Source organism: Rattus norvegicus, chromosome 18 (genome assembly GCF_021556685.1).
Source record: "Rattus norvegicus strain SHRSP/BbbUtx chromosome 18, alternate assembly SHRSP_T2T, whole genome shotgun sequence".
Taxonomy (NCBI): domain Eukaryota; kingdom Metazoa; phylum Chordata; class Mammalia; order Rodentia; family Muridae; genus Rattus; species Rattus norvegicus.
Genome location: NC_141551.1, coordinates 61,522,829 through 61,535,000, shown reverse-complemented (window position 1 = coordinate 61,535,000; position 12,172 = coordinate 61,522,829). Strand labels below are relative to the sequence as shown.

At 47.5% G+C, this 12,172-nt stretch overlaps 1 protein-coding gene across 1 annotated transcript in view; it reads left to right on the top strand.

Annotated features, from left to right (window-relative positions):
• Cplx4 (complexin 4) overlaps positions 1-10,488 on the top strand; it is a 15,761-nt gene extending 5,273 nt beyond the window's left edge. Inside the window, 1 exon segment of the mRNA NM_001191835.1 lies at positions 10,261-10,488. Coding sequence (NP_001178764.1) covers positions 10,261-10,488 — 228 coding nt within the window.
• Positions 10,489-12,172: the final 1,684 nt, after the last annotated feature.

Sequence of the window (12,172 nt, the reverse complement as noted above, 5' to 3'; positions counted from 1 at the left end):
TGAGACCCTCCATTTCCCCATATACAAAAGGAGGACAACGATGCTCTATTTCACCCAATACAGCTTTGTTGGAGATAGAGCGGAAGAGCTAGTACAGCACCTGGAAGTGGCAGGGTCCCACTGGGTGTAAGCGTGGTGATCAGCTACCACAAATCTGTCTTGTTTCCTGATAGAAACAATCAGGGGTCTAAGAGACTCAAGTAAGCACACGCAGGTCCGTCTTCACTGCAATAACTCAGCTCCTGAACTGGAGCACTCAGCCTTTGCTGTCCCCTTCGCTAATGGTGAGCTTACTATTCCTGCTCATTTACAGACTCAGGGGTGGGGGTTAGCAGCATAGTCTGGACTCTCAACTCTAGATTCTCGTCAAAGAATCAGTAAGCCTAGTTTCTATACCAAGCTGTCCTTTGGAACCAGAGCTTTCCATTGGAAACAATACAAAGAAATGGGTTATCCTCATGAAATGTTCAACTTCTGTGCATACTCTTTGGAAGATAGTGGTCACCCTATTCATATAGGCAGCCATTTGCCTAAGTCAGCTGGCAGAGGAGGATGAAGGAATTGGGAAATCCACAGCAGAGTCCAGTTTTTATTGCGTGGCTTACCCTTGTTCACAAGCCCTCTCTGCTAAAGCTGCCTCCAATACACAAGGCTTGGAAACAATTGTCTTAATCTTCCAGTGTGTGTCATGTGTTGTGTGTGTGTGTGTCTGTGTGTGTGTGTGTGTTCACGTGCCTGTGTGTCATGTGTCGTGTGTGTGTGTGTGCATATGTGTGTACCTATGTCCCATGAGTTTGTGTGGTGGTCAGAAGTTAGCAACCTTGTTGGTTATCATTTCTGCTTGTTTGAGATGGTGTCTTGTTTGTCTCTGCATATCCCAGACTAGACTGTAGAGCTCGAGAGCTTGTAGAAACTGTCCTGCCTCCACCTCTCTTCTCACCACAGGAATACTGGCTACAAGGCACACACTACTGCATCAAACTCTACATGGGCCCTAGGGATCCGAACTCAGGTCCTCCTTCTTGTGTAGCGAGTGCTTTATTCACTGAACCATTTCCCCAGCCCATCATCTCATTGTTTTCACGAATCCTGCAGAGGAAGTCTTGGAGGCCATCTAACCCCATGCTGTCACCTCACTATACCCCCAAGGAAAACCTCAGCTCAGGAGAGTTAAGGAAGTTCGGGAAAACCAGGACTGACTATGCCTGGTGAGCTACAAGACAGGTTACAGCTCAGGCTTCCTGGCCACGAGCAAGAATAAAATACAAAAGGATTTGAACACAGTCGCCTGTACTGATGGTATTGGTGTCTGCTCTTTCAGCTCCCAAACAATTGAATACAAAGTCTGAATTCTCTCTGGCTTAAAACCACATGGAAACATGGATAATCCGCACTGCCCTACGACTGACTCTGTTAGGGACAGGGCAGAGCCCCACTCCCACAAACACCAGAGCATCCTCTGCCTTCTTGACCTCTGACTGTTTGCAGGGACCTCCCGGGTTGCCCATGCTCCAAGTACACAGATGAGAATTTCACTCGAGAGCACTGTACGGCCACAGTTCTTTGGCCAGTTGCCTTTCGGCTGGGAGCCTCCCTGTGGTGTTTCTCAATTACAGTCGCAGTTTGTAAGATTGACTCTATATGGCGTTTCAAGAATTCCCCAGTGGTGTGAGAAACACCCAAAACCCTGCTGCTTATGACAGGATTGCCTACTTTCTGTAAAGTCTATGGGATTGGAATCCAGCCCGGCTCTCTATGAAAACAGTACTTAATAGAAACTGTGAAAAAAAAAAAAAGAAATGAAAAAAAAGAAAGAAATCAAATCACGTTTCATTTAATCTGTGTAACGCCAGATGCAGCTTACTTCCCCAGTCTCCATGTGTGGCGCCTCGTGTTTGCCTTAGAGCAGCACCCTTCGGCACTTCCTCTGCCTTCTGGGTTACACGTCCATCTTTCCTACTCACCGATGAGGTTCAGGGAGCAGTGGTCACAAGAACCCACAAGAGTCAGAAGCAGCTCTGGAGGTCAGCACCACACCAGGACAGAGGCTCCAAGCTCCCGAGGAGAGCAGCTGTGGGCGGAGCCACCTGCAGACTTGACCATGGAGCACACCCCAGAGGCTGCCTGCCCGGGTGAGCCCCAGTGCCAGGTGCCCCCTGGTGGTAGTCACCTGAAGGACTCTCCCTGTCCCGGGCTGGTAAAAGCATTAGGACTCTGTAAAACTCATGTCCGGATGACAGTCTACCCTTTAAACACCCATCGTTTCGCTGTTGAGGGTGAAGGTGTGTTTCTTAAATCTTCCTGTGGAACGCTAAGAGAGAGTCTGTTTTTAACAGCTAGGACGGTATAGTTCTGTAATGACAGTAATTGGAGGTGAGCTGACAGAACTGGAATATCAAACTACAAGACAAGATGGGGAAGACAGGTGCTCTGAAGGCCGTGTTTTTGTCCCAGTGTTGCCGCCAGCCAACCTGTGGCCACTCTGCTGGGTTTGCCACATTATAGGCAAATCTTATGTTTTCCTTGGACTGTGCCACAGAGCCCTTCCTTCCCACTGGAACCTTTGGAGTGTTCTCAGAGTACCACAGTCAGAATCTGAGTGGGAGACTTGTAGTAGCCAGAGACCCTGGACTGGGAAGAGAGGCCACTTTCCTGCCCCTTGCCCTACAGTCACTGGCTCTGTGACAGAGAACCTCGTCACAGCATGCTTCCCACACAAGGTCAACTGAGAGGCATGCCCCTATACTCACTAAATTCTCTTCCTAAAATAGATCTAGGTTCCAGGATGGCCACCATGCTTCAGCCTCCCGGTAACAGCCTGAGGACTTTTACTTTTTACTTTTTGAATCTAGGGAAGGATACACTACAGGTACAACTGCATACGTAATTATGAAAAGCACGTGAATCAAGAGGTTTATGAAAGATGGCAAAGCTTACTGGGCCAACAGGGACAGTTACTCTTCATTCAGGACCTTACCATGCCCCAGTCTCCTCACAGCCTCTCTAAACTGTCAGTCCCTGCACCATGCTAGACATTAGAACGGAGCAGTGGGCTAAGAGAGAAAATGGCCCTGGGCAGAGAATGAGGTGCACCTACCATCCACTCCCCGCACACAGCGTTATCTGATGACGTATGCAGAAGGTGAGCAGTCAGAGTAGAGTGTGAGCAGTCTGTAGGGAACTGCACAAGTTCAACACACCCTTTTCCTAGGAAGGATGCTAGGCCCTTCGTTCACAATACCCTCCGGTCACCACCACTGCGGTTACATAACCCCAGGAGTCAGTTTAGAGCCTTTCCCTTGACCAAAGCCAAACAAGGAGCAGATTTGAGAAAAATGCCTTCCCGGGGGCTGTCAGGTTTAATGAGGATAGCTGTGTCACACTTAGGAATCAGAACTGTACTTTCTAAAGAAGTTTACTTGGCTGGTGTTTCCTAGGCAAGAGAATTTCACTCTCTTATTACTGGCTGGAAAAACAAAAGTGATTCTTAACAATGCAGAACGCAGGCTTTGCGATGGCCATTGTTAATTGCAGTAGGTAGATAAGTCATCAAATGAATGCAGTAACCATGCTGTCAGCATGTATATGGGATGTATACATCTATGGGGTGGATACACACACACACACACACACATAAATATGGGGTAGATATGTATATATACATCTCTGGGATGGATATATATGGATGGATATGTATATATACACATCTATAGGGTGAATATATATATACATACACACATGTATGGGGTGGATATGTATATACATCTGCAGGGTGGATGTGTATATATACATCTATGGGGTAGATATGTTTATATACACATATATGGGATGGATATGTATATGCACATCTATGGGGTGGATATATATATGGGATGGATATATATATATACATCTATGGGGTGGATATATATGGAATGGATATATATGGGATAAATATGTATATATATGCACATCTATGGGGTGGATGTATATATATATACATCTATGGGATGATATGTATATGTACATTTCTGGGATGTATATGTGTGTATATATATATATATACACACACACACATCAATGGAATGGATATATATATATATATATACACACACACATACACTTCTATGGGGTGGATGTGTATATACACATCTATGGGGTAGATATGTGCATATACATCACACACCCAGCCTGTGTTGGGTTCCTCTGGTTTTCAGTTATAGCATTGGAGTGTTTAAGATGCTTAGCATCAACCACGCTCGTGTGAGGTGGGATCGGCTCTATCAGTCAGCTGTTCCCTTGCTCTGTGCATTCAGTTTTCCCTTCTGACAGCTCCCATAGAGGAAACTGCCTCCGTCCCAATTGAGGCAAGCAAGCGGTCCTTTTCACCTGAACAAACCTTGACTGGCCTGGTTCCTGCCTCCAGGTCCATCTTCCTTTGGCACCGTGGTTCTCAGTCTTCCTAATGCTGCCACCCTTTAATACAGTTCCTCATGTTGTGGTGACCCCCAGCCATAACTTTGCTACTTCATAACTAATCTTGCTGCTGTTATGAATTGTAATGTAAATATCTGACACGCAGGGTGTGTGATATGAGACCCTGATGGAGGCTGAGACCCACAGGTTGCGAGCCACTGTTTTTGGATGCCAATGGTCTATCCACACACTTCCTTCCTGTTTGAGCCCCCTTGTTCTCTTAGCATGGGTGGTCACTTCTGCTACGCAGTTTCTTGTCCTCTGGTTTACGCCAACTCTATTTGTTTTTCTTTAGGTTACATTTCCCCATCTATCCCCATTTTCTAGAATGTTCCAGCCTGCTCCCTTAGCCATCTCCCTGGAGACTCAAGTCTGACTCAAGTCCGTCCGTTCCTGCTGGGTGGCTACCTCTGGCTGTTGTTTTCTGTTGCCTTCTACATGTTGGTGACTCTCAGCTCCAGCTTACATCTCTTCTTAAATGTCACTACCGGGTCACCTCCCTGAGAGAGCAAGCTAACCGTCAAACACCTTACTCATTACCCCACAAACTTGCTCCTACCCAAGATGCACTGGTGGCTGTCGTGGTCACTCATGGCCAGGTTGGCACATGGAAAACACAATTGCCGTTTGTTCTAGCCACAATCACCCAGTCACCTCTATTCACCCTGTGGATGCTCTCAGCGTGTCCCCCACACAAGCTGCAGCATTTCCATCTCTGTTAGGACAGCAGCTCTAAGCCTTGTGACTCTAGAGTATGAGGTTTACAAAATGTAGCTCTGTTCTTGTTCTTTCCCTGCCTGTTTGGGTCTTCCCCAAAGGCTAACTATGACTTTTACAAGAAATCCCAGCCATGACTGTGCCCTGCATGCCCGCCCCACCACGGCTTTGTGGCTTCTGACTTCCTGGGTTCACTTTAGGCTGCTCCATGATCCTTAGACCTGCATCCCACACTGTCCCTGCATCCCAATTCCCACACTCCCTTTCCCTTAGAGGAGATTGTTGGTTTAGTGTTGCTTCTTCTAAACTTCCCATGGCTCCCTCCCTAGCTGAAGGCTGGATTGGGTCACCTCCTTCGGGTTCACCTACCTTGGTGAATATCCCTTATACCACCGGTTCTCAACCTGTGGGTTGAGACCCCCTTGGAGATTGAATAACTCTCTCACAGGGGTCACCCAAGACCATCAGAAAACACAGATATTCACATTATGATTCATAGCAGAAGTAAAATTACAGTTATGCAGTAGTAACAAAAATAATGTTACAGTTGAGGGTCACGAGTAACTGCATTAAAGGGTCGTAGCATTAGGAAGGTTGAGAACCACTGCCTTATGTCATCTTAGGACCCTAAGTATTCACAGCCGCCACACGCTTCTCAACAGGACTGAGTTCATCTTTGTCCCTGTGCCTAGCATGGACCAGGACACATACACACATTTATATTCATAAATACATTTACGTGAACACACACACATAAGAGAGAGAGAGAGAGAGAGAGAGAGAGAGAGAGAGAGATTACTACTGACTGAATGGTTGTTATTGGAAAAACAAAAGAGATACTAATACCCCAGAAAACAACATACCAGAAACTTCAGAAAGAGCCTGTTATAAGAAGAGTGTTCAAAACATTTTCATGCAACGAACAGAGCTGGACTGGACATTACAGTATTGTATACCAAAAAAGGGCCACTTTCTATTGTAATTAAAATGCCGTATATTCTCTAATCCAGTAAAGTGAGATGTTCTAAATAAAACCGCAAGATTCTTTCTAAAAAGCAAGTGAACCCTGTCCCCAACTGATTCAAAATGTATATGTAAGTCAAGCCAAATTAATAAGAGAAAAGAGTCCCACAGTGTGCCCCAATCCTATTAACAGAATTGTCAATCTGGGTCAGTCACTGGAGAGCTTGCTGTCCCCCTGCTGAGCTGCACCACTCAGTTACACCTGGCGTTTGTCTGCCCCATGAAGGGCACTGCTCATTATGAAAGTCTCTCAACACAGCCGTCTGTAAATGTGTCATATCGTAAACGCCACTAGAATTTAATTTAGAACTTGCTTCATTCAAAATATTTACATAATTCTAAAGATGGCTCAAGGCTCCTTCCGCAGTCTTTTTAGGATTAGAGGTCCTTGGGGCTTCTGCAGGGTCTGAGACACAGAGCCAGCTTGTCTCCAGCAGCTGCTTCAAGTGAAGTCTCCTCCCCTATCTCCCCTCTCCCCCTCCTCCCCTCCTCTGCCTGTCCTGGTTCCCGAGGCCCCTCCTCCTCACTCCCTCTCCCCTCTCCAAGAGCAGTAGGCTGAATGTCCAGAGGGACAAGGCAGCTTGAGACACCAAGAGGCAGGGTTTCCTCAGCCATACCACCCCTCTCCCAGGCTTTCAACTGCCCTGTCAGAATGCCAACCCAGAGAGGCAAAGCAATTTCCCAAGATCACACAGCCTGTGTACGGCATAGTGGGATCATAAACTGACCTGACCCTACAGATCCTTTAGTGCTGGGCCACTCTGGAAGCCATGCTGGATTAACAACAACTATGACAAAAACGGCATTCTCGATAAGGGGTGACCCGTGTCACTGGTCTAGTACTTTCCATGTACTTCAGACTGGCCTAGAACTGTTGGAGATCCTGTAGTCTCAGCCTTCTAGTGCTGGGCTTATAGGCATAAGCCATCACACCCACAGGAAATGATACCTTTGCAAGCATCTGCCTTATAGGACCTCATTTTCCTCAGTTGAAAATGAGAAGCTTTAATAGGTTACCTCTCCCAGCTTCCGAGGAAGGAAGAGCCATGCGTGCACAGCTGCTTCCTAGAAACAGAGAGAGCTTCCCACTTCCAAGCAACATGAAAAACTGAGGGCCTTTGTGGAAAAGACAAAGCCAGGGCTCTTCTACATGCTGGGTATGCTGAGGCCTCCTTAAGAACAGCAGGGGCAGCAGCAAAGGTAGCCAGCCACCCAGGTGCCTGAAACATCTGAGCTTTGCCAAGCACCCCTCCCTCAGAACCAGGGCTTGGGCAAGTAGCCTGTGGCAAGAAGTAACTACTGAAGGCAACGCCATGTGTCCTGCCAGGAAACATCTGCCCATCCAGCTGTTTGGTATATCACACACCCAAAATAAATGAACAAGCCTCGAACAGAACCAGATCGCCCTCGCGTCAAATGGGTTTTTGCTTAGCCACTCTCTGCTTCATGAAGGCAGAAACATCTAAGATGGCATTCCCCTGGGGGATCCCAACATGCCATCTTCCCTGGACAAGGCGGATGAGGGAGGAAGCCATTAAGACACTCTCTTGGATACCCAGATGCTAAGAGGAATGCTTTGTGCCAAGGTGGTCCAGTGAGTTGGAGCTGGACAATCCTGTACTTTGTGAGGAGAATAGGTCTGGTGTTTCGAGGTACAACTGGCTGGCATGTGCACACACCAACTTCCCACCCCACTCCCAGCCCGGCTTCTACTGCCTAGACCTCTAGGACCACGGTGGTCACTCTGTCCGTCCAGAGGCATTCTGTCCATGAGTGCAGAGATTTTACTCCCAAGCATAGAGGGGTGGGACAAGACACCCAGGATTGTCTTTTCGATCATTTGCATTTGATTGGGGGGATGCAACGGTCCCATCTTACCAGAACTCAAAAGAGAACTGAATGAAGTCTTTTACCCCAGCTCCTCCATCAGAAACACACAGAGGATAATCTTACAGGAGAGCCGTCCATTAGGATAGGTAAATAAAAACAAATGGAAATGCAGGATTGCCCGGGAGCCCCCGGGGATTAACTAATTACTCTCACAATGCTTTGAGTAGGAACTAATTAATCTGTTAAGCATCAGGAGGGGCTAAGTCACCTGCCAAGTGCAGGCGTGGGCCGCAGAGGCTGAACTGGAGGTCTGTGGAGAAGGCCTGTGTGAGGACCATCTTCCCCCAAAGCATCAAGCCTCTGCCTCCTAAGCTCATTCTAGACTTGCAGTCACTTTACTTGGAACTGGATAACTGAGACTCCAGGAGAAAGTTGTCAGGCTCCACACCCCAAGGCTCTCCTGAAGGAGAATGTCAGAGCTCCAGGAAGACTTCAGCCACCTCATCCTGTTGAGCCCATTTAGAGCCCATTTAGAGACAGAGGATGAATAGCGCATGCATTCATCCTGACGTATCTCCCAGACCCTGGGACAACCAGTCTCTGATTGTTTCTGCTTGGTCCCCAGGTGAGGGGCATTCTCATCTCCTAAGGAACTCTGCAGATACGTCATACGTCAAATCAGTGTGTCGGGACTCAAACTAACGACCATTAGTGATTTCATGAGTTCTGGTAGCAGATACAAGCTGATTAAAACCTTCAGGGGTGTGGGCTAACATGAGCCTTGTCCTCCATCACATTTTCTAGTACCCTTTAACTCCCTTCTGTGCTCCTGAATTAAAGTTCGCCATATATCGCTACCAGATAGAAAATGGTTCAAGAGTTGTAGTCTAAGAAGACATCAGCTACTATGAGCCTTTCCCAGGGGAACTCTACTCTTCAGCCTTTTCTCGTTGCTGTTTATTCCATTACAGCAAAAAGAACAGGAAACCAGGCACCGCACACTTGGAAATCCTGCTACATCCATGTAGTGTGGCGATGAAGCCAGTCATATGGAGTGCCAAGGAGGACCCTCACTATAACACACATAATCTCCAGGCACTGGGGGCTAAAGTCAGGTTAGACGTGATTCTGTGCCCCCAAGGGGAACAAACCCAGTACTGCCGAAGGAAAAGAAGGAGCAATGGTTAAGCAGGGGCTGCCAGTCAAATGTGCAAATTGAAAGAATAGAGTCATAGGGGGTCACTGGCCACTCAAATGCTACCCCCTAGAGTGGGGTCTACTGAACCCACAAGCCATGGCATGGAGCCAACTGCAGTTTATAATGCTACTCTGGAAGGAGCCGGGATGAACTTTGAGCTTTTCTGCACATCAAGAAAGGGCTTCTTGGGCTGGAGAGATGGTTCTGTGGTTGAGAGCACTGGCCGTTCTCCCAGAACACTTGTGTTCCATTCCAAGCAGCACATGGTCGCTCACATGGTGGAGTCTGTAACTCCAGTTCCAGGGCAGCCACTGTCCTCTTCTGTCTTCCATGGGCACCAGGCGTGCATGTGCTTGTGGAGGCTACATGGTGACTCAAAAACGTCTTTAACTCTGGTCCCAGGAACCACATGTATGCATATGATCCAAAGATATACATTCAGACAAACACCCACGTAAGAGAGAGAAACAGAGACAGAGAGACAAAGACTGAGATCAAGGGAGGGGGCAGGGGAGAGGGGAGAGGGGAGGGGAGGGAGAAAGGGAGGGGAAGGGGAAAGGAAGGGGAGAGAGAGGGGGAAAGGAAGAGGGAAAGAGAAGAGAAGAAGGGAGGGAGGGAGGGAGAGAGAGAGAGAGAGAGAGAGAGAGAGAGAGAGAGAGAGAGAGAGAGAATGAATTCTGGATCTTCATTTAAGGGTTCCATTCCCAAGATTTCTGATCTAGGCAAAGATCACAGAATTTCTATTTGTAATATGCTGCTGTTGTTTCTGGGAACACACTTGGAAAACGCTTAGGCTAGAAGGCTCTCTGCTCAGCGCAAGATGCATAGAGGGAGGGACCTCCCATCGCAGAGGTGCAGTGTCTGCTGCTGTCTCCAGGGTCAGGGCCACTGTACAACGGCCAAGCACATTGCTTACATTGCTCATTCCTGTCAGCCCGTTATGCTCATGCCGTGTCTACATTTTACTCAGCCACTTAACAAGCCGGTCAGTTCAGAGTTATACCTCTATGTGGTTTTTCTTATGTTTTCTCACATAGAGTGAAATGGACGAGACACAAATCCAGCTGGCTGGGGACGATGTGGATTTGCCCGAGGATCTCCGAAAGATGGTAGACGAGGACCAGGATGAGGAAGAGGAGAAGGATTCTATCCTGGGGCAGTTGCAGAACCTCCAGAACATGGACTTGGATACCATTAAAGAGAAGGCACAAGCCACCTTCACAGAAATCAAGCAGTCAGCCGAACAGAAGTGTTCTGTGATGTGAGTGAGGGGGTGGCAGGCTAGGTGGAAGGAGAGAGGCAGGCTGCCCGCAGGAAGTCAGGGCTCCTGCGGGTGGGGATGAGCAGCATGCAGTATAACTTAGCACATGTATTTAGGGAAGCCATGATGATGAAGCTGTCCACCATGATGTAGACAGTTTGGTCAATCTCGATGCCCCGGGCAAAGCACTGATCAGCCTTCACAGCACGGATCCTGTTTCCCTTTAGCCACGAGTAACTAAGAAATATCAGCCATAAATTATGGCGTGGGGCCATCGGGTTAAAGATCTTTAGGACAGCCAGGAGGCACCAAACAAAAGCAAGTGGCACTTCCAACTTTCTTCCTTAGCGAGCAAGGTCTCACGATGTCCAACCATCAGCATGATACCCGTTACCTACAGAGGAGAGGCTGCTCGCCTGGTTCTGAGACTAGGGTGACAGGGCAATTAAATATATCGCACTGCTTTTTTACTTCCAGCATCCTCGATATCCATGAGTTGTTTTTTTTTTTTTTAAAGAAAAAATTGACTCTCAGACACTGCGTGAGTCATTTTGCATTTCTGTGACCAAATATCTGACATAAGTATGGTAAATGGAAGAAAGACGAGTACATGAGTTGTGGGTCATTTTATCAGAGATAAAAAAGAAATTGAGTTGATGCCTGTCTCTGTGCTCTAGTTAACGGAGTGGTGGGCTGGACTGGGTAAGAGAGTCTGGGTCAGTCTGAGGCTTGTACATTTTGTGACATAAAACACCGTGTCTAATTATTCAGTAGAGCAGCTGCAGGATGGCCCAGAGACTTGCTTTCTTATAAATTATGAAGTCGGCGTGCCCAAGGAAGTCACCAAGTGGCCAGTTCAACCTCAATAGCCCAAATTAACACAATACCGTTTGGTGATTGTCCCAATGGAACTGCATGGCCTGAAGAGGACTGGCCATGATCCCACTCGAATCACATGTCCTCCTGCAGCACCAAGCCTCAGAGCTCTGCACTGCAGCAGCGTACCATAGCTCCACACCATACCATACTATTCCATACCATACCATGCCATACCATACCGTACCATGCCATACCATACCATACCATACCATAGCTCCACACCATACCATACTATGCCATACCATACCATGCCATGCCGTACCATAGCTCCACACCATACCATACTATGCCATACCATACCATGCCATGCCGTACCATAGCTCCACACCATACCATACTATGCCATACCATACCATGCCATGCCGTACCATAGCTCCACACCATACCATACTATGCCATACCATACCATGCCATACCATACCGTACCATGCCATACCATACCATACCATAGCTCCATACCATACCATACTATGCCATACCATACCATGTCATACCATACCATACCATGCCATACCATACTGTACCATGCCATACCATACCATACCATAGCTCCATACCATACCATACTATGCCATACCATACCATGTCATACCATACCATACCATGCCATACCATACCGTACCATGCCATACCATACCATACCATAGCTCCACACCATACCATACCATGCCATACCATACCATGCCATGCCGTACCATAGCTGCACATCATACCGTACCATACCATACCATAGCTCCATACCATACCATACCACTGTGCTATGCCATACCATAACACAACATCGCACCACACCACCCTATAATATAATC